Source organism: Zosterops lateralis, assembly GCF_965231275.1.
Source record: "Zosterops lateralis genome assembly, chromosome: 6".
Lineage (NCBI taxonomy): Eukaryota > Metazoa > Chordata > Aves > Passeriformes > Zosteropidae > Zosterops > Zosterops lateralis.
The window spans coordinates 37,074,568-37,100,024 of NC_139761.1; the positions used below are offsets into that span (position 1 = coordinate 37,074,568).

Below are 25,457 nucleotides of genomic sequence, written 5' to 3' on the forward strand. Positions count from 1 at the left end.
CTGAGATTTTGGTTTGTGCACTTCTTTCTGGAAGATAATCTTTCAGTGACTGGAATTCTGTAATCTTGCTGCTTAAGGGTCTTAGGCAGAATTCTTATTTGGCAAGCTACTGGTTTTCCCACCTCAGATTATGTATCCGTAATAGATTCTGGATATTTCTTTTGTGTGCCCTTAAACATGTTGCTGAAATTGCTGCTCGTGCCAAGGCTTGATTCCAGAATTAAATTTATCTGTAACGAATTTTACAAACTCCCACAAACCTCCAGCACCTCTCTGTTATTAGCTTGTTACAGCAAAATGTCATTTTGGAGCTTCCTAATGTCTAAATGGGGCAGTTTGGTAAAGTCCAAGTGTGGAACATAAATCTAAAACTTGGATTGGAAGTTTGAAACTTGATCTGAGAGGTGGTACTTTTAAAAACTTCAGTGAGGGTACTAACCTTGAAAAGTAAGCATTGATTGAATAGCAGCTTAATGAAAAGCATCTTGATGTGTTTGTCCCAAAAAATCCAAAGCCATCTTCCACACCATGCTGCCTACTACTAGAGAATAACCAATGGTATCAATAGAACATTCATTGTAACGTTTTGCTAAAATTAATTCATCCTCTCCCTCTCTTTCTCCTCTATGCACACCTCTTACTTGAGGCATTTCCAAAGGTACATCTGTACCATCAGGATGCTACAGTTCAGCCATTGCTCCTATTGTGGTCAGATTTCAGCTGCTGTGGAGCTCATCTGTAGCAGTATTGGCAAACGGGGCTGTTTAGCTCCTGGTGCCATATGTCACATGAAAAGTGAGTGTTTCACATGCAAACAACATGTGGGTTCCTGCAGGCCCCATAGCTCTTGAGTTGAGGCAACTTGCTGGAACTGGTCCTTATTAAAGTAAAAAATAATCCAAAGAAGGTGAGGTCTTAGTGTGGTTTGGAGGTGGGAGGGGTTGCTCTTTGGGGTTTTATTTTTAATAGAATGTTGTTTTGCATGCTTTGCATATAAGACATTTCAGACTTTGAAAATTTTACAGCACACTTTAGCAGTTGTTCTTTCTAATCCACAATTCATATTTGGATAATAGGAAAAATAGACAAGTGTCCGTGCTACCAGTTCATAAGTTTTGCAGTAATTATTGCTTCTAGTATTTGACACTCTTAAACTGTGAAACATTTCTGTTTTAACTTCAGTGGCAGTACTAACCTTAAAAAATAAGAGTACTGGTGTGCCACTTAGTTTCTCCAAACCTTATTTGCTCCCATGTCTGGTGCATTTGTAAGGCCTTTGGAGCAGACATTGCTCTGGGTTCCTCTGGTCTTACCATGCTTCAAGTACTAACTGTGAATACAGAAGACCTTTTAAAAACTTGGCCTTTGGGCTTGCCTGCCTGGCTTGGGTAGGAAACACAGGAGAAAAATTTGGCTGCCTTGCCCTGCTCAGAGAGGTGAACAAATGCATCTTCCTTCACTCAGGGATCACGGCAGTGAGCTGGAAATAAATATGAATGCCAAATAAACACCTGTTGTGATCAAAACACAGTCAGGAAGATGAGGTGTTTTTTCACCAGTATGTTCAGAAGTCTTGAATCTATGCAGCTTTTCTGATCTGAGAGGAAAATATGGATGGAAACCATGGTTTTGAGGCAGACTCCTCTCCCTTTTCCCATTGGAGGACTTCATGCTAGCACACATTTGTACCTGGTGATAGACTGTGGACTCGGTTTCTGGTCCAGTGAATGCTGGAAGCTCACTAATGCTGTCTAAGTTGTTTTCCCATCTATTATTTTCTCTGAGATGGAGCTTGTCCATGTTCTTTCCAAAGTCTTGCTAGCTTAGCGACCCATATTCCTCAGCAACCCTTCATTCTGGAGCTCTGAAAGTTTAATTGTAGTGAAAGTAGCTGAATGGTATGTATCTCTCACCAGGTGCTCTATTTCAGATTTACTGTAAGATTTCTATGTTCACCATTTTTCAATTTTTTAAACAAGGAACTGCTGAAACATGCTGCTCATGCATAGTGATTTTCTTTTCAGATAATTCTGTGGGATTTTTTTCTCAAAATGCATTATTTTGTGTCTAGTCCAAAAGTAAGAAATTAACAATGTAAGTATAACCAGTAAGATCAGGGCTGGCAATTTTTGCCTCCAATGGAGAGTCTTTGCTATTTTTATTTGTGTTGTATTACTGTGTCTTAGCTCTCATCTGCTAAAATTTGCACCTTTAATGTTAACTAACTGTTATACATTTTTGTGAAACGTTTATACAGTACTTTTGCCAATGACCTTCAGCCATTCCACATGACTGGACACCTTCACAAGGAAACTGGGATGGCTGGGCTGGTTTGCAGTCAGTTATCTGCAGGTCTGGGCAGTGGGGGACCAAAACCTGAGAGCACACCATGGTGTGCACTGTCTCTGGGGGTAGATGCAGTGCTCTGGCACTAAGAGTGCTGGGAGCCACTTCCATATATGAATCCCAGGGGTTTTTTTCATCAATAAATGGAGCTAAATGCTTTGTCAGTCCGATATACAAACAACCCCCTAAAATACAGCTGTGAATAAGAAGTCATGCAACCCTCATGCAACCGTCTTCATTAGTAGCAATGAAAAAGATGGAAATATCTGAATTAAATTATAAAAATACGCTGGTTAGATCTGGCATTGCCAACACAGTGATTTCTAAGACCCAGTTTCAGTTTGATGTTCAAAATATTAAGGCCATTCTGTCACTTGAAACCTTTTATCTGTGTTTGTATGAAATGGAAAGAGACTGAAAGTCCTTTGTCCCATGTGTTCATCTCAAAAGCCTTTGAAGCTCTTATGTTAACTATTTGAGGTTCAGAAACAGAAGGGAAAATTCAAGATAATATAAACAGCTCCAAGGAGAAAATATCTTTAATTCATGACTAAACAAGCAAACATATATTCTCTGTTTCAAAAAGATGACTGAACTTCTTCATGCCAGGAAAAATAAATCCATCTGATTTTGCTTTAAGCTGTCCTCTTTTTCAAGTGCAGTGAGGGGCTCCAGTTCCTTTGGATGATGTAATTCGACTGTTCTGCTTGAGTTCTGATCCCTGTTGATGTCATGTCGCTGCTAGCCAACTATTCAAAGAGAAAAGCAACTTCTAGTTTAGACTAGAGCATGAGGAGGCTGAGGTTTATAACAACCCAGAATCCCGGGTTAGATCCTCCCAGGCAGAGCTCAGCTTTAAGAGAAGCTCCATCCACCGTGGACCCCCCTGCCTGCAGGTGGGTGGCACCTGGCGTGGCTGGTGACAGCGGTGCTGGCACTGCAGGTATGTAGGGACAGGGAAAGGGGCGTGCCTGGGGGTGCTGTGCTGAAGTCCTTCGGGGAAAGAAGCTGAGAGAAATACGTGGCTCTCTTGGGACAAAAGTTCAGCTGAGCGACCTGTGAAAGCAGGGAATCTGTGCAGACTAAGCTGGAGGCTGCCATGCCTCTCCTCAGCTGCTTTTGGCTAACTCCTCCCAACTTTTTTCAGCTCTAGTATTCCACTCCCAAAGGAGTGAACAGCTTCTTGCAATTACTTACTGTCTGCTCCTCTCCAGTGTTCTCGATATCTGAGGTGTCTGTGCCACAATGAGGTCTAAGATTATGCATAATGTGTGGTTAGGAATGTGGTTAGATGTGGATAGGAAACATTCTGGGATCAGGGTTCAGTTTACCTGCAGAGGGGAAGGGCCACTGTGGGACCCAGATTGCTGGCCCCAGGGAGCAGGATAATTTCTGTGCTGCCTTTATACTTTATACTCCATGGAGTCAATGTCCAGATGTTTTGAGACTCTTACATATGGAAGTAACGTGGCTGGAGACACAGTGGGGGATTAAGGGCTGAGCTGTCATGCCCTTTTACACTTAACATGCTTATTTTCTTTGAGATTTGGGGAACCTTCTCCTTAGCAGGGATCAAACAGGTTTTTCTTGTGCCTTCAAAAAGGTGTGTATACAAAGCTTACGTAATGGAGAGTGATGGATTGTGCCAGACCTTTCACCTGAGCCATGTGAATAGACTCGGCCCCCCGCAAGAGCATTCATGTGGTGACATGACCTTGAAATTAGAGCTGGCTTTGCTCAGTGGCAGCGCAGGGCATGGCTGGAGCAGCTTGGTACAATGAGGGGCTCCTTAAGTTGCTGGACTATCAGTGACAAATGGCCTTAATGGGGATGTTTTGGCCCAGGAAGGCATCTATCTGCACCCACCTGCGTATGTGTGTTCCTCTCTGGCAGACTCCTCCGTCCCCATGGGCAAAGGCAATGATGAAGGGAGGCCAGTGCTGCTGCTGCAGAGCACAGCCTGTGCTGCCCTGGGAAAGCTCATGGTGATCAGCCCTCATTTGAGATTGGAGTGGGAGCGATAGCAGCAAACTCGGCGTCTGCAACCCTCTGACTGTCACTTTTATGCTTTTTATGGCAGGGGAATTAGACATTTCTTCCCATCTTAGAGAGGAGCTGGGAATTCACATGCATGTTATGAGAAGAGGACAATGATGACGTTTAAGAAAAAGAATTCAAACAGATAGAAATAAGTGTCATGCGTTTCTTTGATTTACACGGTGTTCTAGGAGTGGAGGAACAGTGGGTGATGGGCTGGGAACTGTGGAGTTTTGGGTCTGCAAGACAGGCTGCTTGTGTCTGTTTGATCTCCATAGTCTGTGTTCTTCTTAAACAGAACAAGGCTGTGGGCAGATAAGAAAGGGTGGTAAGACATCCTAACAGGTCTTATTGACGGCTATTTTGTAGAGGGGAATCTGGCATCAGCATTCTTCCTGTTAGGAAACAAAGAAACACATCTGCCAGCATGGAAAAGCACTTCAGGCTGGAAACAAGGCAAGGGAAGGGTACTCTTTAGGTCCTTCTTCCTGAGGCTGGTGGAAAGGCTTTCTTTCTCTGCAAAGGCAGCAAGAGAGGGTCCATAATTAGCCTAGACGGGTGATGATTTTCCTGATCCCTCCAGGAAACTGCACGCAAATATTGTTGTGCCCTTCCTCTTACTTTGTTAGGATATAAATAACTGAGGAAATGGCTTTATTCATCGCTGTCACTTAAGGGTCCACCATTTAACTTTGAACTTTAGATAGATATTGAGGAGTTCGTGAAATTTCATACCATATCTTTGATTGCCTTGTATCATCATAAAAAGCAAAGACAGTGAATTGCATGTTTAACCATATAGATAATAATTAACTTCCAATAGGAAAAATGCCTGCATACAGGACCAATTCACCCACTGGTCCTCTGCCTTCTATTTGAAAGGAGTAAGGACATTTTCTCAACACACACAACCTAGGCAACCTGTGCCAGATTTAAAGCAATGGCTTACAGTGTTTGTTGTCTAGTTCAGGGTATAAGTCCAGGAATTTGGAGGGAATATTTTGAGAAATACCTGTGTTATAAATATTCAACTTATTTCTTTTTAGCTGTTTTCTGTGACGTTATATATGATATTTCTCTAGTATGCATACGAAGACACAGAATCTACTGATCAAGTTTTATCTGTCCTGAGTTTGGGTGGGTTCCTAATTTCTGCTTATGTTTTCTCCTGTCCCTTTTGTAGGCTAGCTAAACTACACTTACTAAGAGGGAAAACACTGCTATTCCCTTACCTCATCTCTGAGCTTGATATCTTTCCTTACAGCCTCTGATTTCAGATGACTGCCCATTTTCTAGTACTGATTCCCAGCAGCAATTTTCTGATTCCTGGCAATGATGCCAGGTAAATGTGCCCTGTGCATGTGTGACCTTGTACAGGCCAGAAAGGACTCACTGCTATCTATATAAGTCACCAGAATTATTTCCCCTTTTGTTATTTATGAGAAGCCCATGAATAGTAAACTTTGGAATCAGCTGGCACTGCTAGCTTGATTCCAGTTTGCTCTGCCAGCAGCAGGTATCTGTGCACAAAAGCTTCCTCAAAGCAGTGCTGAGCAAATTCCTAACACTTCACAATTTCACCTTTTCATTTGCTGTGTCCCAGTTTAACCACTTGGCTATCTCCCTGATCTTTGTACTCTGCTGTGCTTTCATTTCCTGAGTCCATTGTCAGGTTCAATTTTCCAGGTAAGAATTTCTTTAGAAGGGCAGAACCTCCAGTTCAGTTGTGCAAGATGCTCTTTACCAAAGCATCAGAGCTATGTATAATTTTTCTACTGGTTTATAGCAATTTTGGAGATGTTCATATATTAGTTTCGTGTGTAAGAATTGGACAAGGCCTGTAACAACCTTTACTTGTGTTCTGATGGGTTAATTTCTTTCAGATCAGATGAAAGGTTCATAGGTAGATCATAAATACTCGGTCTCTGTTCCTGAAATCAAAGGTCACTCTGCATTAAAGCAATGAGGTGAATGTAGGAGGGGATCTAGTGGAAGTCATTCCTCAGAAGAATCAGCTGCTGAATGCCAGAAAGGACTTCCTCCAAAACTGAGTAAGTCCATTTTTTCACGTTCTTTAATCTTTTCTTTTCTTGTAATGTACCATTATGACTAGTTTTGGCTCCTAGCACTGTTTATGCATCCTGCAAATGCAGATAATATGTTACAGATCTGTATTTAGGTAATCATCTACCCATATATTTACAATACTCCATACATGGAGTATTTCCAACTTGATTAAACAAGTGAGCTGTTGTGTGAGGCAGTAGCTCAACAAATAAACTTCCTTTGTCCCTAAATAAAACCAATTCCATTATTATTTGGGGTGAGTGCAGTGTTTGGGTAGCAATCCTTAAACACAAATCTGAGAAGCATTTGGCAAATCAGAAATGGCATTATGATATGGGTTACCTATATGGGTTATTGCATGGGAGTGAGTTAATATCACCTCTCCAGCAGGGAAAGGCAATTCTTTGAATATCTGCTTTTCAAATGGAGAAAGCAGGCAGTGCTAAACTAGCCCACAAGACAAGAAAATGTTGAGAGGATGTTCTCAATAATTCTATTTCAGAATTTGCTAAATTCTTTCTTTCATTAGGCTGTCATAACTCTTTCCTGTGCTGTTGCTGAACCATCAGACTTCAATGCTGTCCCTGTTCTGAAGAATTCAAGCATTGAGGGTTAAGAAATATCTGCCCCAAAAAGAAATAACAAAAAAAATGCAGTAAAAAAAAAATTGCTTCTGCACTTTCCACACCTTATAATATTGTAAAATGAGAATTATTTTTATATTATTCAAAGCATGGAAAACTACCAGGCAAGGGATTTCCCATTTGCTTTCCCATTTGCAGTGGTTGCTGTTGTTAATTCCCTATTGCTGTCTTCTTATGTTAGAACAGGAAGTTTTCTTTCCCAGTATTTTATGTTTTATGAATTAAATGGGTACAAAGCCCATAACTCTTGAGAACTTCACCTTTGAAAAACAAACATGGCATTTGGGGAAGTTGGCCACACTGCTCCACACTCTCACAGTTTCTCAGATGTTTTAATTTTTCATTCTCTTCTCTCTTTGCAGTGGATTGTCAGCAGTAGACACCTCTCTCCTCTCCCATTACTGCAACAGGTTTCTTGGTTTCCCAGCCAGTGTGATATCAAAATAATACTTATAATTATGGCAGTAATTCAAGCAGATAACATTTGGTCACTACAGGTGTCTGCAGCCATGGATCTTATACTGATTTTTCTTTTTTTTTTTTTAAGTGATCCTCTTGCCTTCAGAACAGCAAGGTCACTGCTGTTACAATTTACAATGTAGGCGAAGTGTCTTCAAAAGAGCTATTCAGTTGAGCTGAAATCTAGTTTATTGTGTCTCAGATTCTAAAGGGAAGACTTCTCCCTTCTAGTCTTTCTTGATATTCAGCTTGGGTGCTGTGAGGAATTACAAGCCTGACTTTTCACTGGTATGGATGAGGTAGACAAGAGTAGGGAAGAGAAATAATGCTTCCTGACACCCAGGCTAGGACCTTGATTATGGACCTGTATCACCATCCTTACTGTGATAGATGTGCAAAAACTGAACCCATGTGAGGAAAGAAACAAGTTGATTCCATTTCCTTTCTAAGCAGCTCTTTGATTTCTGTTGGAAACACTGTGATCTGAGAACCAACGACAGCATCTCGACCAGTCCTCAGAGAACACAACACACATTTTCTTTTTGGAAGTGATTTACAAATTCCTCCTTCTAGCAGAGTCTAAGATCAGTTCTCTGTGATGTGGTTTCCTAACCAAGGAAGTTATTGACGGCTTTCAGGTAGTGGTGGTCCTCATGGGATCAAGGAGACTGGGTGGAGACTGAGAGCAAGAAAGAAATGTCACATTTTCATCCTGAAGCTAGAGATGTATTTTTAAAGGTTGAGCTCAAGTAAGTTAAAAATAAAGTTGGTGGCATTAAAGGGCAAAGAGCAAGCAAAAGGAAATTAAGGTATTACACTGGGCGTGGTATTACATCTTGTACCTGTTGGTGCTGGGTTTCCTATTCACATGTGGCTGTTTTTTGTAGGTGGCCTGGCAGATCTCTTCAGCACTCAGCAGTCAACTGAGGTTTCTGACTTCCTGGGTGACCATGGGCTCCGAATATGAAAAAGATCATATCAAAAAGCTGCAGGAGCAGCGTATGTCCATGCAAAAGAAAACCTTCACCAACTGGATGAACAATGTCTTCTCCAGGAATAACGTAGGTAGCTCCTTTAATTTAAAGATTTTTTTTGTTTTGTTTTGTTTTCTGAGTTTTATTTTATTTTACCAGTATATCCTTTTAATGTTATTTTTATCATATTTTTTCTGAATGTTGTCACATGCAAGCAAGGAAGGATTTGACTAACCAGAGTGCTCCACCTCTATCTCTTACCTCACATCTGTCTCCTTTGTTGATATTACCAGTCTTCTCTGAAATCAAGGTTCACTTTGTAGACTGTATAACCCTATCATATTTTTGGTGTCCATTGTACATTGAAGATCCTCTCAGAGGAAAATCCTTTTTGCTTCTTTTTTCTGTAAGTAAATTATCTGCAGATGTCAGGGTTTCCCCAAGCAGTACTCAATTCTTACCTTGCCAAAAATCCAGATTTTGTGCTTTGCCTGATCAGTTCAGTTTGATTTGCTACTCAAAGAATCTTTAAAAGTTACCCTTAATTTTAGCAGTTTCAGGCGTACTACCATGCAAGTACAGACCAGTTTGTTTTCAGTAACTCTCACACTTCAAAAGATCTTCAGAGCTAGTGTGCAGTCTATTTGTGTGTATGGTAATGCTGGCATATTCCAGTCTCCAGATTTACTGCAGATAAAGTTTCAGGCACAAATGATGTAACTGTGCACAGAAAGAAAGGAATTACATCAGCCAAAACAATTCCTTTTTCTAGAGTTTGTAGTAGATTGTAATGAAAATGGATGTTGGGGACACCAAGCAGGACCAGGCCATTGGGTCCATGTAGCTCATCACCATGTTTCAGTACCAGATGTGTTTTTTCAGTGTAATGTCTTAAATTTGTGAGTCGTACAAAGGCAGCTGCAGAGCACAACGAATTTTCAAATTTACTTTTCTTAACAGGAGCAGAAAAATGCAAAACACATGCTTGTTTTGCCACCTGCAGAAAGTTAGGTTTTTATGGTGTAGGAAATTAGTTCTGTTTAGCTGTAGACATATACTCTCTCATTTTACAGATGCCTTCAAGTTCAGAGATAAAAATGCCAGTCTTAAATTCCTGCAATGTACTTGTTCACGTATCATAAAAGCCTGTGAGAGCTTTCCGAACCATATATGGTAGAGATGGTGCAGAGCTTATCTGGGTCTTCCTGGCAGAGTAGTCCCAGCTTTCCAAGGCACACTTTGAGGTGATTGGATCATGCTACAGGACACTGAAGTGTTCTCAATTATATTGTTGTCTACTTTAAGTCTAGCACTAAGGATGCGATTGGACTGAATTTGTTAAGCTATCTGTGACTGGTATCTTTATGAGAAGAATGAGGCAACAAAGCTATTAAAACAACAGCTGGGTGAGACGTAAAGCAGATATATGAAGCCTGTCTTTTTACAAATTCCAAGTGAATTATTCTTCATTTATGGAAGTGTCACAGAATAGAACAGCTTTAACTTTTTTAATTGTAGTACATCATAGTAGGAATTTTAAGTTTTATTTATTATGCAAAAAGAAATAAAGTTGGCAACTAAACAGGGAGGGGTTTTTTATGGCAATATTCAGAAGAGCAAGTTGTAAATCCTTGTGCCACACTCAGTAGATACTTAAAGACTCTCTAACTTGTTTTCACACTTTCAGTGTCTTTTTATTTCTCTGGACAAAATATTTCTTAAGCTAATTAGTAACTGATCAGAAATTAGAAGGTACATGCCTATTCTCCGTCCTTTTTCCCCTTAATGTGTAAATATTCCCTGAATTTGAAAAGATTATAGCTTAGGTTCTTTCTTTCTTTCTTTCTTTCTTTCTTTCTTTCTTTCTTTCTTTCTTTCTTTCTTTCTTTCTTTCTTTCTTTCTTTCTTTCTTTCTTTCTTTCTTTCTTTCTTTCTTTCTTTCTTTCTTTCTTTCTTTCTTTCTTTCTTTCTTTCTTTCTTTCTTTCTTTCTTTCTTTCTTTCTTTCTTTCTTTCTTTCTTCCTTCCTTCCTTCCTTCCTTCCTTCCTTCCTTCCTTCCTTCCTTCCTTCCTTCCTTCCTTCCTTCCTTCCTTCCTTCCTTCCTTCCTTCCTTCCTTCCTTCCTTCCTTCCTTCCTCTCCTTCCTCTCCTTCCTCTCCTTCCTCTCCTTCCTCTCCTTCCTTCCTCTCCTTCCTTCCTTCCTTCCTCTCCTTCCTTCCTCTCCTTCCTTCCTTTCTCTCCTTCCTTCTCTCTCTTTCTCTCTTTATTTTTAAGAAAAGAAGATTATTTACTGTAATTTCAAAATCACAGCAAATTATTCTTGGGTGTGTGATATGCTTTTAATGTCACTTCTAGGTGGCCAGTGGCATAAGGCCAAAAGGAAACACCCAAAGCAAGTTCTTGTCGGAGTCAGAGTACAGACTGTGTCATGTTGTGTCACCTAAGCACTGGGTGACCTCATTACTGGCAGCAATAAAACACATTTTTGTAAATGATCCTAACCTTTCCCTTAGCATGAGACTCTGGCTAAAAATACAGAGACTTTGGGTGGTAGTGAAGGTCCAAGCAGGACGTGACAAACTTTGTTGAGACTATGGAGTAAAAAATGAGTCATTGAATGGAATTATCGGTTCAACTTTTAAATGAAATGCACAGCTCAGAATAAAATTATTCTGATTGAATAAAAGATTCATTTCAATTGAAATAAAACTCTTCAGCATTTCCAAAAGTTTTGATTTTGAAAAATGCTTGATTTTTTTTAATTTTTAAAAATCTGCTTTTTTCTTTTTTTTACTCCATTGTGGGTTTGTAGTTTTTGTTTGGTTGTTGGGGTTTTTTCAGCTTCAGACTACTTTCATAAATTATGCAAGTTCTCCTGCAAATTCATTTTTTCTGAATTAAGACTCACCACTCTGTGTATATATGCACTGTCATAGAGAAGACACAAGGAAACATTGTTTGTTTTGTTTTAGAAGTAGAGGGTTCTGTGTGCCAAATGTTAAGCTGGAGTCTGTATTGTTTGGCTGGTCTTTACAGGTAAAGATTGAGATAGAAGATATTTACACGGACTTGAAGGATGGCATCTCTCTCATGAAACTCCTGGAGCTGCTCTCTGGAGAAGCTTTGCCCAAACCAAGCCGGGGAAAGATGAGAGTGCATTTTCTAGAGAACAATAGCAAAGCCATCACATTTCTGAAATCCAAGGTAAGTTAATACTGATATTAGAGATCACAACAGTTTATACATATTATTAATTAATTATGGCATCATGTTCATTGTCGTTTCCCCCTCTAGTACACAATAATATATCCTCTGAAGACAGGCCAGGGATTTTATTAAAATAAAATAATTCATCAAATTTTAATTTCTTTGTTATTTGAGTAATACGTTTTAGAAACAGCTAATATTCCTCTCCTTTGGAGGAAAGAAATGTGTTTCTTTCCTCTCCCTAACCACCAGTTTTCAAAAAATATATACTGGAACTTTAAATCTTTGATATAGGAGCTTGCAGGTCTGTGGACTGATGAAAAGACATAAAAAATAAACTCTTTTCTTAAGAAAATTCCCTGAACATCCTCCCCAGTAACAGTTTGTTACACTGAGAACTGGACACAGGCTCTTTTATACTGAACAGATACTGGTTTATTAGCAGGTACAAGTAAAAGTGATTGGTCCTGAGAACATCGTAGATGGTGACAGAACCTTAATCCTGGGCCTTATCTGGATTATCATACTTCGATTTCAGATTTCATCGATCAAACTTGATAAGGTAAAACTGTATCTTTGTCTTTTTGCTTGCAATTAAATCCATGTGCTTTTTTCTCAAATAAATGAAACAGTGACTTGGAGATAAAAGGAACATTAATATTCTTCACTCTGTTCTACAAAATTTTTAAGGACTTTTGACTTCATATCTAATTTCTCTGTCAACAGTTCTCTCTAGATTTGAGTCCCATAATGCTGCTTTGCTTTTTCTCTGAAGAAGCACATGCTTTTTAAAATTAGTAAATGTGTGCTCTAACAACATTAAAAAAATTCTATAAAGGTATTATGAAATAAAAGTGAATAATTTCTAACAGTAGACCTGAATACATTATATTTTGTTTCTGAGTTCTATTTCACAGCTAAGGAAGCAAATAAACTTTCCTTTCTGCCTGGTTTCTACAGACCTTACAGAAGAGAAATGTTTAAAAAATTTCAGTCCCTGCATTTCACTGCGTAACTTCTGCATTCATTCAATTCACTTCTTTTTAATAGAAAACTTCTATTTTCATGTTAAATGTTTCTACCTTTATGAAATATACAGTCTGTAAGTCCTGACTTTGAGGGGATCTGTGAATTTAACAAAAGTAATACAAAATGATCTTTGGGAACATAAGTGTAAACTCACTGATACAACTTTCATATATTGTTGACACTGATTTTTCTTCTGTCTGTTCTCTTCACAGGAAGAATTTGGAGGCAGAGCTGATGTTCTATTTGCCAATGAAGCCTTATTACTCTGGTGTCAGCATAAGACTGCCAGCTATTCCAATGTGAGTGTGAAGGACTTCTCCAAAAGTTGGAGTGATGGGCTGGCCTTCAACGCACTCATACATGCTCACAGGTAATTATTGATGGATCAGTTCAGGCAGAGTTGCTCATTGCCGTTTCTAGCTCTGACAAGAGTTGTTCCAGGGTCTGAATTACAAGGTTTTGTCAAGAAACTGTCAGATACTCTCTGTCCTTTCTCTCTGAAGACTCTTCCTTCTTAAATGGATATTCTTTCTCTCCTTCTTGGAAGGAAGGACCTAAAGGTCCTGCTTCGTAGCAACTTTAGTTGGCTGTAGCATTGAATTTCCAGGGGAATATCACATATCTGAACAATACTACCCATTTGGTCTTAGCCCCTGAGTCATGTTCCCATTTCTCTTCTTCTAAAATAATTCTTTTTGGCACTGGTTTTATTGTATGAACTTTGTGAGCACATATATGTTCTGGTTCTGTAATAGAGTAAGCAACTTCTTAGTCTCTTTCTTTCTCCCTTCTCTGTCCCTTTGAAAAAGGGTAAAGAAAACAGCCAAAAGCAGAAGAGAGAAACCACCTATGGTAACCTTGAACACTTCTTTGTCCTGAACAGTTCTGCTATATCTTATACGAGATACTATAGTGGGATTTTGGAACTTCCCAGCTGGGAGTCACTTCCTTTTCACAAGTGTCTCTCTACTGGGGTTTGGTTTTCACCCATTGGGGAAGAGGAGAAATAAGGGCAGAGATTTGCTGGGAGTGGTAATTCAATTTCATAGAAGTTTTCTTCCTTCTATGTAGGCAATGGGCAATGCTCTTGAATGAAGTTCAGGGTCAAAGTAATTTCAGTGTTAATGCCACATAACATTAACAGTTATGTGACTATTAACTTAGTCTCATAAACAGTTTATGGTTTGTGAGCTGAAAGAACTTACTACAAACATAAATCTTCCTTCATTTCCACGCTCTCTTTTTCTCCTTGCCCAGGCCTGATCTTATCCACTACAGCTCACTGCGTCAGGACCAGCCCATTAAAAACCTGAACAATGCCTTTGATGTTGCTGAGAAAGAGTTTGGAATCAGCAAACTGCTTGATGCTGAGGATGTGGCAGTGCCCTATCCAGATGAGAGATCCATCATGACTTATGTGTCACTCTACTACCACTACTTCTCCAGACTGAAACAAGGCCAGACAATACAAAAAAGACTTAACAAAGTAAGTGCATTGCTATCTTTGGTAGTTATAAGTTTAAAATTTAAAGCTAAATTTTATTTGGAAGTGTGGGAGGGTTTTGTGCAGCTCAACTTCAGAATCATTTGAACTGAATCAAAAGGCAAAGCCATCTGAAAGACCTTGCACCTTGAGACTTGTACCTGGAACCTGTTCACTCTCTGATCTCCAAGATGGTTGCAATTATCTCACTGAAAATCAATCCCTTTTTGACCTCATGGTTTCTGTTTGAGAACTGATATGTTCCAAGGCAGATTGAGGTGTAGAGATCTCAATAATATTGGGAGAAGATTAAGACTAGGCAAAAGCAGATCTAGTCAACAGTTTTCTCATTTAATAAGAATGATGATCCCTTGTTCTATGGAACTACTTTGGATTTTGATTTCCTGTGAAAATCCTCATCCTTTCTTTCTAACTCCTTAGGTGGAAAATGAAAAAACCCAAACAAACAAAAAGCTCAAACAAATGAAACAAAACCAAAACGACTTAATACCACCACCACCAACAACAAATAAAACTGAGAGAATGCTAGCTACATTGGCTAAATTTAATTTTTTAAATTATTTCTTTATTAGATTTAGCTACATTAAGGGGTTTTTTTCTGTTTCTACATACACTTCACGTCACATAAAATCATGAGCTATATTAAAAATTTCTTGCATCCCACTAATGGAAAACCAAAGGAATTTTGTAATTGTTCCACTGAAGACCACTTCCCTTGAGAGAATTTCTTTTCTGTCTCCAGAGAAATCTGTTCTTGTTTTGACAAAACTCCAAAAGAAGTAGCCTGCAGAAACCCTACATATCCAGGATGGTTCCTACACGAACATCTGGACTCATAGATCTGCCTGTGCAGTTGAGAGGGGGAATAGTTGGTAGAGAGTTGCTAATGGGAGGCACAAAAATCCAGACTGAGGCTTCCCTGGCAGTGACAGGGTGAAAAGTTTTGCGATGCAGGGTTTGGTCAGCTAAAAATGTGGTCTGGGGCAAGGATTAGATGATCCTGTAACATGGCTCCCCACACCACCAAGCCTGTTAGTAGGGAAGGAGGGTCTGGAGGATGCTCTTTGTCTGAAAACTCGATGTTAGGTAGTCCTGCAAGGAGCAGGGAATTGGACTCCATGGTTCTTATGAGCCCCTTCCAACTCGAGATGCCCTAGGATTGTATGCCTTAGAACAGCATGTGCTCCAAAGAAATGTGTTAGATGAGAGCAGTACTTGAAATTCAGTCAAGGGTTGGGCATCAGTGAGGAGAGCAGGCAGTAGGACTTCACAGCTCTACACATGGGTCACTGGATTTTGGCCAGGAGACATTATTTATCTTTTGATAACATGAAATAGTCCTTGAGTCCACAAGCATGTATTAGAGAAACTTTAAGGAACAAGTTGGCCATAACTTTTGTATTTTATGAATAAACAGTTTGCATACTGTGTCCTTTTTTAATTCTCATTGTGCTCCACTGCTTTTTCCATTTTTTCATGTTATCTTTATTCTTTCTTTTCTCTCCCTCCACTTACCTGCTTCTTCTCTCTTCAACTCATTCTCTATTTTTAGCCTATCTCTAATATTGCATTCCTGTCTTCCTGCATTTCTGACACACACAAACTTTCAGACGGAGAAGGAAATGGATGTTCATCTCTTGATGTCCTTAGCCGCTCAAATAGGTGGCTCTGAATTTACTAATAAGATTGGGAGGGAAGCCTGAATGTGCCAAGGAAGCCTTTGAGTTCAGACCAAGTGTGTGACAAGGATGGCAGAGAGAAACAGCTTGGGGAGGTAAAGCTCTGTTCCCTCTCCCATTTGAGGTGACCATGCATTTGCTAGGATCTTTCAGCAAGAACTGGGTATGATGGCAGAAAATACAGAAGGGAGCCCTGATGTCACAGGCTGCTTTTCCTGCACTAAAGGTTGGACCTATTTTACTCCTCTTACAAGACTGCAGCACTTACCCATTGCCAAGTGCACTTTCTGGTAGGCAAAAGCAGATCACCACTTGGAAGGACTGGGTCTTTTCTCAGTGCCATCTCCTTCATTAATCTGTCTGACTGGGGCAGGCAAACTCAGCAGAATTATAGAGGCAGACAACATTGTTCAGCACTAAACCTGACATTTGCAGGAGTAAAGATCTGCGTCTTTACTAAGTCTGGGTGCATTAAAAAAAAATAATATTAAGTAAAAAGACAAAGAAAAAAAACAAAATGGAAAGAAAGGATGATTTCATTCTAAAACCTTTTATTTCATTAGGGATTTAGTTCTAGATGTTTGCTCCAGTATTTACCTGAACTTTAAGTAAAGGCAAATCAAGCCGCAAATGAAACAGATAAATGTCTTGGACTTGAAAAGTTAGTGTTGATCAGATTTAACATCCTTACCAAAGCCCTGTTAAACCATAAAACATTTTCTAGTAGTTTTTATAAAGAGAAACAATTCCAACAGAAGAGATTGAGAAGGGGCTGTTTGAACACAGTCTGCTGTGTGCAGAATCAGGATGTGAGAGAATCAGGATCTTGTCAGACGATCTCCTAAGATCCTAAGTGGTGAAGCTAAGAGGGTGTAATTACACATTAGGATAGAACTATTGGAGGTTGAGGAATGAGACTGGGGAAAAAAAAATGGTTTTTTTTCAATTGTGAAAAAAAAATGTGAACCATGCTGTTTATTCCCAAATGTTTTTTTAAAATTAAAACTGAATTGAAACATTAATTAATTAATTAATATTAATTTATCTGTGTTTTATGGAAGGCTGTTCTAGGATTTCACCTAGCCTCGGCTGTAACAGCTGTCACCATATCAGTATAAAAATGTGATTACTGCTGAAGACACTGCTTTCTGTTCACTCACCTTCCTTCATTCTGTTTCTTATGGGGCTTGTAACTTTATATTCCCATCACAGATTGTGTTCTTCCTGATGGAGATAGATGATTTGAAGCTTCAGTATGAGCAGATGGTTTCTGACCTCCTGAAATGGATTAAACAGAAGGTGATAGAACTGGATGACCGTCGTTTCCCCAACACTCTTCAGGAAATGTGGCTGCTCATGGCCAACTTTAAAACCTTCCGCACTGTGGAGAAACCCCCCAAGTACCAAGAGAAGGGCATGATTGAAGCTCATCTCTTCAACATCAGGACCAAACAGAGAGCCAACAACCAACGGCCATATTTGCCCCCCGAGGGGAAGATGCTGCAGGATGTGGAAAAGCACTGGATCATCCTGGAAAAGTCAGAGCACAACCGGGGAAAAGCACTGCAAACAGAGATGCTGAGGCTAGAAAGGCTGGAACAGCTAGCCCAGAGATTCCTGAAGAAAGCAGCCCTGCGTGAGTCCTACTTGGAAGACATGAAAAAAGTGATTGGCAAGCAGGACTTCTGGCCAGACAGTGTGGACAGGATGGAGGCTGCCAGTAAGAAGCTGGAAGCCATTGTAGCGGATGTACTGCCCAGGAGGGAACGCTTCACAGCCTTGGAAAAAATGGCCACCGTTATCAGCCAGGAGAACTATCATGGCAAAGATCAAATCTTGCAGAGGTGAGTGATGGCTGAGAGACTGTGTAGCAGCAGTGGTCAAAATTAATTGAAGTTTGGAGGTATGGTGAAAGAAGACTAATTCTAACTGTGAATCTTGTCTCTGCTCCTCATGAGTAGAACTGTCAGGAATTTCTTCTACCTGTGAATAGTTCCAGCAGATAAGGCAAACACTTAATCTTCAAAATTCTAATTTTTTTCCTTGGATGATCAATGCTTCAGACCAATTTAGGGTGAAAAATATTTTTAAAATATTTTTGCTATGTATGAAAATACACCTACAAATTTCTACCAAATATCCTATCTGCTACCAAAAAGCTTAGAGAGATACTATTTTTTCTCCCAAATCAACACATTTCTATTTCAGTCTGCAGTTTGGGAAGACACAAATAAGTTAAGGCATGGTATTCGCAGATTTACTCCATTTTGGAGCAAATATTGAGAAATGATAAATACTCTGATTATCTCATGTTATTATATAACCTGATTTGTGAATATCTAAGAATGCCATACAAACAACTTCTCTCATGGTATTTTATTGCTTTTCTAAATTCAGACAAAATCAAGACTCTCTGTGAAAACTCAGAAAACCAGTTATAAAAGAGTAAATCAAACCATGGGATCAGATTGTTACTTATGATATGGTTTAGATCAATATTTTACTTTAAGCAGCTACTTAAAGAAATTTTCTTTGTTTCCAAGCCTTTCCACTGTACCAAGCAAAAACACTGTAGCAAAAAAAAAAAAAAAAAAAAGAAGAATATCCTTAAAAACAATGTCTAAATTTTTTTAAAGTCAATGACAATTGATGTGCTAGTCAAAATTCCTGTAATAACTTTTTTTTTACCTCTTTTGTGTTCCTGGCCTGTCCTCTTACACTGATGTCTAGAGTTGTGTGTGTTCATTTAGCCCCTCTAAAGCTGCAAGCAACTGGCAATCCTCCAGTGCTGCCCAAAGCCTTTAGTCCACACTGGTAATTTCTTTCTCTTTCTTTGTAGGCAAAAGAGCATTTCAAAGCAATGGCAGGATCTCCTGGATCAGCTGCAGAGACGAGAACAATCCATGGGAACAATGCAGGAAATTCTGGGCCTCCTGAGGGACATAGATGCCATTACAGAGGAGCTGAAAGAGCTGCAGGTACTGAACCCTCCCCAGCAGTACACAACTTGAAGTGCTGCCAGTGTGTGTTCCCATGTTCCAAGGACTGGCTGGTGCCAACAGGAGATAAATCTATCAGCTATAGAAAAAACACACAGGTTTTATCTAGATGCCTAATCGAGCATTTCAGTTCATCATCACAGGTAACTACATGAGGAAAAACAGGCTTTGCTATAGGGAGTTTCCCTAATCAGAAAGCCAGGTATCCTATTGCATGGAATTTACTACAGGTTCAAGTTATATGGTAAAATGAAAATGGGAGATAATATTTTCTGAGTTTACGAGTGCAAAAGCAAAAGTAGAAAAAACACGCCTCCTGTTTCCATTCCATGTAATTCTTCTGAATTAGCTTCTGGAAGTACCTGCAGTAATTTTACAGATGGGAATTAGCTCAGGCTTACAGGTTTATAAGCTCATGAGAAAGGAAAGTTCCACTGTAAATGCATAGTGGTTGCTTTTAGCAAGAATTTCCAGCTGTTACCAGGGTGTCAGAGCACAAAGTCTTCTTTTCAGCATGAGAAATAACTGGGTTCATATTGATTTCGTAATGGAAGGAAGTATGTATAAATCCTTTGCCTTGAAGACAGAAAAATCCTCACGATTACAGGTTGCTTTGTACCCAAGCTGGAAGAATCAGTGTGCTATATGACACTATGAATTTCGAATTAAAGATAAGAGCTATCTCTAAGTTATAAATATTTCTGTCCTAGTGTTAGTAGGAAAAGAACATCTAATGGTTATAGTGTCATTGGAACAGCAGTAGTCTGAGAATATAGAAAAAGATTGGTAAGGAAAGATGGTACCCTAGGACTAATAATTGTATCCATTAATACAATTAGAAAGAAGACAGACTGATAAACACCTCTCAGCAGTCACCAATTAAGTACAATAAAGTACTTATTTTCATTATTTGCGTAGACAAGTAAGCTCCTCTAATTAAAGAACATTGCAGTTAGAACATACCATAGAATAGGATATTGTGGAATTCTTCAAATACAGATTGTAAATCAATCTGCCTACAGATGGGTCTAGCAAAGGGATGTTCATTGCACCCACAAAATGTGAGACCTTAAGTGCTTAATTAGAAGAAATATCTTAGGTGCAAAAACAGATGCTTATTTGATGAGACCATTACTTGCACTGCAACAGATAGAAAGTCTGGATTGTTGTCATTAGCTTGTGGAATTAAAAAAAAAAAAATAGTATAATTTTTCTAAATAGGCAGATTTTTCGCTTTACCTAGCTGACATTCTTGTACAAGCTATGAGAGACAACAGGAACCTCTCAACTGATTTATTTGTATTGAGACCCTAGATGCACTCTCTGAAAATGCCTTTTTTTTTTTTTTTTTTTCATTTTGTAGGTGCTAGTGAGTTCCCAAGACTGTGGGAAACAGCTCCTGGAAGTAGTAGATTTGCTGCAGAATCACAACTTGGTTGACTCGCAGATCTCTTCCTATGAAGGCAGATTGACACACATCACCCAGAGGACAGCAGAAATCAGCAAGGACAGCACAGTTAAATCAGAATTGCTTTTTGCAAAAGTTCAGATGCTTTGTCAGCTGTACCAGAACCTCACAGCTCAGAGCAAGTCACGGTAGGCCTGTGCTTGTGTCTCTGTTCTTCCTGATTAGGATGCCAATCCTAACTCTTTTATCAGAAGGCACAGCTTCCCAGCATTTGAATTTTTTTCATTTCTACATTTATAAAGACGTAACAGAAGCAACTTGAGTGTCTTGATTGCAATTGACTGAAAGCATCACTCACCTTCCTAGATGAAGAACAGCTTCATTCTCAGCATTTATTATAACTTGCTTTTTGTCAAGTCTGAATAGTAAATGGTTATCTCTTCATCTCCTGGAGAAAGAAGGAAATGTAATTTGTTTCCTTTGTCTTATTCCATGAATAAATTAATATATGACAAAGAGGAACTAAAGGCATTTGAATTCTGGTTTTTAATTTTTTCTTTGATTAATCTACCACTGTCTTCACGGAATCCTAATTCTGACTGTCATACACTGTTTATTTCTTTGGTTCAGTAAATCTCAGCTAGAGGAGGCTTTGAAGCTTTTTGAATTCTTCCGTGACTGCAAAGAGGAAGAATCATGGATCTCTGAGAAGTGGAAGCTGGCAAGAATGACAACATTAGGGAAAGATGTCAGCCAGATCACAGCCTCTATTCAGAAGAACAAGGTATCTTACTTTGCTGCTGATTCCTTGTCTTTGTATTAAAGCAAGATTTTAGAACATCCGTTTCTTTCAGCTCAGTCAGTGCAGAACTTACAAGAATGCTGTCATACTAGTCCTTACTTCAAGTATCAGGACCAGAGTTGGAATTTTTAAAAAATGTATAGGGTAGGCATTTTTTTCCCAAAGAGAGGAAGGAAAAGGTAGAGAAGGATTGTGCTTCTTACTGGACTAGAAGTGGGGCTTCTTGTGGGGGCACTGGGCTCTATATTAGCTAACATTTAATGGGCAAAAAAATGTTGCTAGTTTCTGTTTTTCTCACTTTCTTTTTCTGGCCAAGAGAGATGAGGGTAAAGGGAGAGGTGTTCAAAAGATAAGACATGAGGCTCTTGGAAATGCATGCTGCTCTGGAGTAGCAGAGAGTAGAAGCCACTCTTCAGCCACTCTTCTCTCTTGGCTGGTGGGGAATGAGCTGTGCTGACATGTTCCCTGTCCTTGTGCTAGGCTCTTGAAGCAGAGTGCAATTCACATAGGGCTGTATGTGCAGATGTGATGAAGAGGGGCTGGGAGCTCAGCCAGAAGAACCCCACACATCAGGACAACATTCTGAGGCAGACAGATAACCTCCAGAAGCTCTGGCAGCAGCTCCAAGATGAGGTGGCTGATCGCAAAAGCCGCCTGCAGGCAGCAGCCCTCATCAAACAGGTAAGAGGGTTCTGCTGGAGTGTGTGATATGTGGGACATGGATGTGGCTGAGTTCTGCCCTGTGCCCCACGTGGAAGACAACAGTGGCAGGAAAGATTTCATCTGTTAGTCTTCAAAAAGATCTGTGGCAGTTAAGTCTCAATCCTCTGCAAGTCAGACACACAGGAAATTTGAGCAGCTGGGAGATGCTCTAAAGGTAAAAATGCTTGTGGAAATAGCTCACATGATAGTGCTAATGCAGACTCTTTTTCGAGGGTGGATCAGGTAGCTGTGTGATATATTTCAAAAATGAAAAAAATTTCGAAGACCACCAACAAAATAAACATGTTGTAAGACTTAGATTGACCATGAACTTCACAAATTCTACAGTCTGACACTTCCATTAAACTATGATTTTACTCCCACAAACATTCATACATCTGCAAATAAAGAATTTGTATAAAAGTAACATTCTTAAATCATATCACGTTATCTCAGGTATTCTTATTCTCCCCTTTTTAACATTTTACACAGTCTGTTGTTTCCATGAAATATTTGAACAAAACTGAACAGCTTTTTTCTTAAGAAAGTCTAAATTCTCTCTTCTCTCTATTAAGTTTGACACCATTATGGTGTTTTAGTTTTTTCTTTGCCCCTCATTACTATGGGTATTCTTTTTTTCCTGTTGTACCTTTATTTTGTGTCTCAAAACCTTGTTTTATCCTTCTACAACCATAGCCAGGCAGACTGCAAATTCTGGAAAAAAATAAACTTCTGTTTATAGACCAAGTTCATTGCTTGTTCCTTAAACATTTAGAAAATATCTGCTGGTATTACATAGTGATGCCTACCAACATCATACCTTGTGAGTTCCTTTTATTGCTGCTGTTATGCACCATGAAGTTTTAGCTAGTTAGGAGTTTTTAAATAGCTATCTAGGCAATCCTTGAATTTCTTTACTCACTATAATTCTGTGAATTAGCTGTGTTGTGAGCATGAAATACATCACAGGTTTGGAGTTACCTTATTGTTGTGGTTTGAAAGCAAAACGAGTGAGAGGCTCCAAGTCAGAGATACAATTTAATAAGAAGAAAGGTAAAAAGGTAAAAATAAAATAAAATAAAATAAATGCAATAACACAAAGGACCACTGGACAGAGTCAGAATACAACTTGAGCAGGATGGTGGAAACAGTCTAGATGAGGTGGTTTTCCTGAAGCAGTGATCCTGTAGAAAGGTCTGGTAGCTCTGGTCCTCTGGGAATCCAGTAGGTAAGGGCTCTTTGCACTGTTCTAAATACCAGTTTATATCCAGGTGAGAATGCTTGGCTCCTCCCCCTGGGCGGAGCATCTCACAATGGGATGATGAGTTGTGAAGTGGGTCCTTGATGGCCCATTAAACAGAGATAACCCCTGGAGGGAGTTACTTGTGAGTCACAGGCAAGGTGTTGATGGGCCATTAGCAGAAGACAGCCCAACACTAGAGCACTGCCTCACTTGGTTTTAACAGTTCATGAAGATGGTGATAGAATAAATACTTTGTGTATATCTTACATTACAAACCAGGACACTTATCCATAGCTTTCACAACACCTGGAAGTAACCTTACAGCTACAGACGTTGTGGAATTTCTCTCATCCATCATTTTACAAAGAGGAAGGAGCTGGATATGGTACTTCCGGGATGAATCCAAGTGTTTTCCTCCCTGTGTTCCTTTAGTACTTCGCTGACATCGACGAAGCAAACTCATGGTTGCGAGAGAGGCAGCCCCTGCTGGCCAGCAAGGACTATGGCAAAGATGAGTCGAGTGCCGAAGCGCTGCTGCATCGCCACTTGCGGCTGGAGAAGGAGATTGCAGCCTATTCGTCTGAGATGAGGCGCCTCAAAGAGCAGGCTGACACTGCAGCACAGCAGGCTCCAGCTGCAGTAAGTAGAGGAGGGATTGTGTCACATTGTGTAGAAGAATGCAAGCATAATGGGGTTTCAATTATTTATTTTTTAATTTGTTTTGCCAAAATAGAATATTCCAAATTAAGTTTTTAACTACAGCTGGAGCAAATTTTTTAAGTGAAAAAGAAGTTCCTTGTCTGCTCATAGCACACTTAGTATTCTTTGAAGTGCTAGGAATATTCTCATCCATGTTAGTTCCCTCTACTGGCCTCACAAATACCTTCTCACTCTTTATTCTCATGAAATTATTAATTTTAATAATCTTTTAAAAGCAGACATTTAATCAAAACATCCTTACAAATTCTTCTGGTACCCTAATGTAATGAAGAGCTATCCCACAACTCCAGGGACAAATCATACCATCCCTTAAGGCAAGTGAGATTAAGTCAGCCCTGAGATGCTCCTCTTTGTTACTGACTAGAAAGGGAACTTTTGACCTGAGATCAGCTCATTTAATAACAGAATTCAGGGGAGATGAATAAATGAATGACACATTTCATAGCTTGCTTCTTTAGATGTCTATATTCACTCAATGTTTAGCCCAAAAAAATTTGAGAGCAATGGGCATGGCTTGTGGTCTTTCCTTTACCTCATCAATCCAACATTAATTTTTATTAGAAAAATATTTTATTAATTTGTTATGAAATGTGAAAAAGCATGTGACAAGGTGGTGTTGATGCACAAATAGAAGTATTGATTCACTAGGGCACTCACAGATTTTGAAACTGGAAGCATTCAGGTACTAAAATATCACCACAAAGAGAACTATGAGCATAGTCAATTGCCTTGCTTTGTTGGCACTTCTGAAAATAAAAGAGCTCCTCCAACCAAATAACTTTGATTTGGGAAGAAAATGAGAATTTTTACTGAATCAATACAATTTAAAATGAGCTGAATTAAACTTCTTTAAAGAAAACCAAAATGTTTTTCAGTTTTTTAAATTCTTTTTTTTCAAAATAAAACAGTGGAAACAGTTCTCAAAAAATACTGGAAGTTTTTGGTATAAAGGGTCAGAGTGCTGTGATTTGGACTAGCAAGTCCAAATTTTCCTTACAGGTCAAATGTTTATCCAAATCTGAAATCGATTTTGTTAAATTTTTCTTAACAGATCACTAAGAGGGAAGCCCCAAGTGACTTAAACCAAAAGACAACTAAACTACCATTCAGTCGAGCCTGGGCAACATCTGAAACTGCATCTACTGGAACTTCAAGTCTGGATGATCATTTTCTTCCAGAGAATATCTGGAAGACCCAAGAGGAAATAGATTCACTTTATGAACATCTACAAAGCATGGCTGAGGTACAATATCCCCTTCTGCCGTGCAGTTCATTAAAAACTCCAAACCAGTTAAAATTGAAATTAAGTTCTTTGTTGGCTTCTGCTTTTCAGTTTAATAATGTGTCTCAATCCTGTTAATTCCCGTAGGACTTCAAGCCTTGAGATTATCATTGAAGTTTTGTATCAAAATAGATTTTATGTTGGCGTATTTCCCATTTACATTCCAGCAATTTTAGTCGATGAAGAGCAGATTCTTTTGTGTAATCCTTTTTTTTTTTCCACTTAATATTTGCTTGTTGTAGGTCCTAAATCACCAGGCTATCTTGCCTGACACCAGAAAAAATAAACTGTAACCTGTGTTTTGTTAATATGCTGCTCTTCACTCACATACACTCTGATCATGCCCTAAAGACCAAC

At 39.2% G+C, this 25,457-nt stretch overlaps 1 protein-coding gene across 1 annotated transcript in view; it reads left to right on the top strand.

Annotated features, from left to right (window-relative positions):
• Positions 1-8,402: 8,402 nt before the first annotated feature.
• Positions 8,403-25,457, top strand: part of SPTBN5 (spectrin beta, non-erythrocytic 5) — an 89,996-nt gene continuing 72,941 nt past the window's right edge. Inside the window, exons 1-12 of the mRNA XM_083864565.1 lie at positions 8,403-8,614; positions 11,562-11,729; positions 12,175-12,294; positions 12,974-13,131; positions 14,019-14,247; positions 17,157-17,788; positions 18,784-18,922; positions 20,307-20,539; positions 20,982-21,135; positions 21,634-21,834; positions 23,531-23,737; positions 24,870-25,061. Coding sequence (XP_083720691.1) covers positions 8,504-8,614; positions 11,562-11,729; positions 12,175-12,294; positions 12,974-13,131; positions 14,019-14,247; positions 17,157-17,788; positions 18,784-18,922; positions 20,307-20,539; positions 20,982-21,135; positions 21,634-21,834; positions 23,531-23,737; positions 24,870-25,061 — 2,544 coding nt within the window. The 5' untranslated portion in view covers positions 8,403-8,503. The remainder of the gene's footprint in view (positions 8,615-11,561; positions 11,730-12,174; positions 12,295-12,973; positions 13,132-14,018; positions 14,248-17,156; positions 17,789-18,783; positions 18,923-20,306; positions 20,540-20,981; positions 21,136-21,633; positions 21,835-23,530; positions 23,738-24,869; positions 25,062-25,457) is intronic.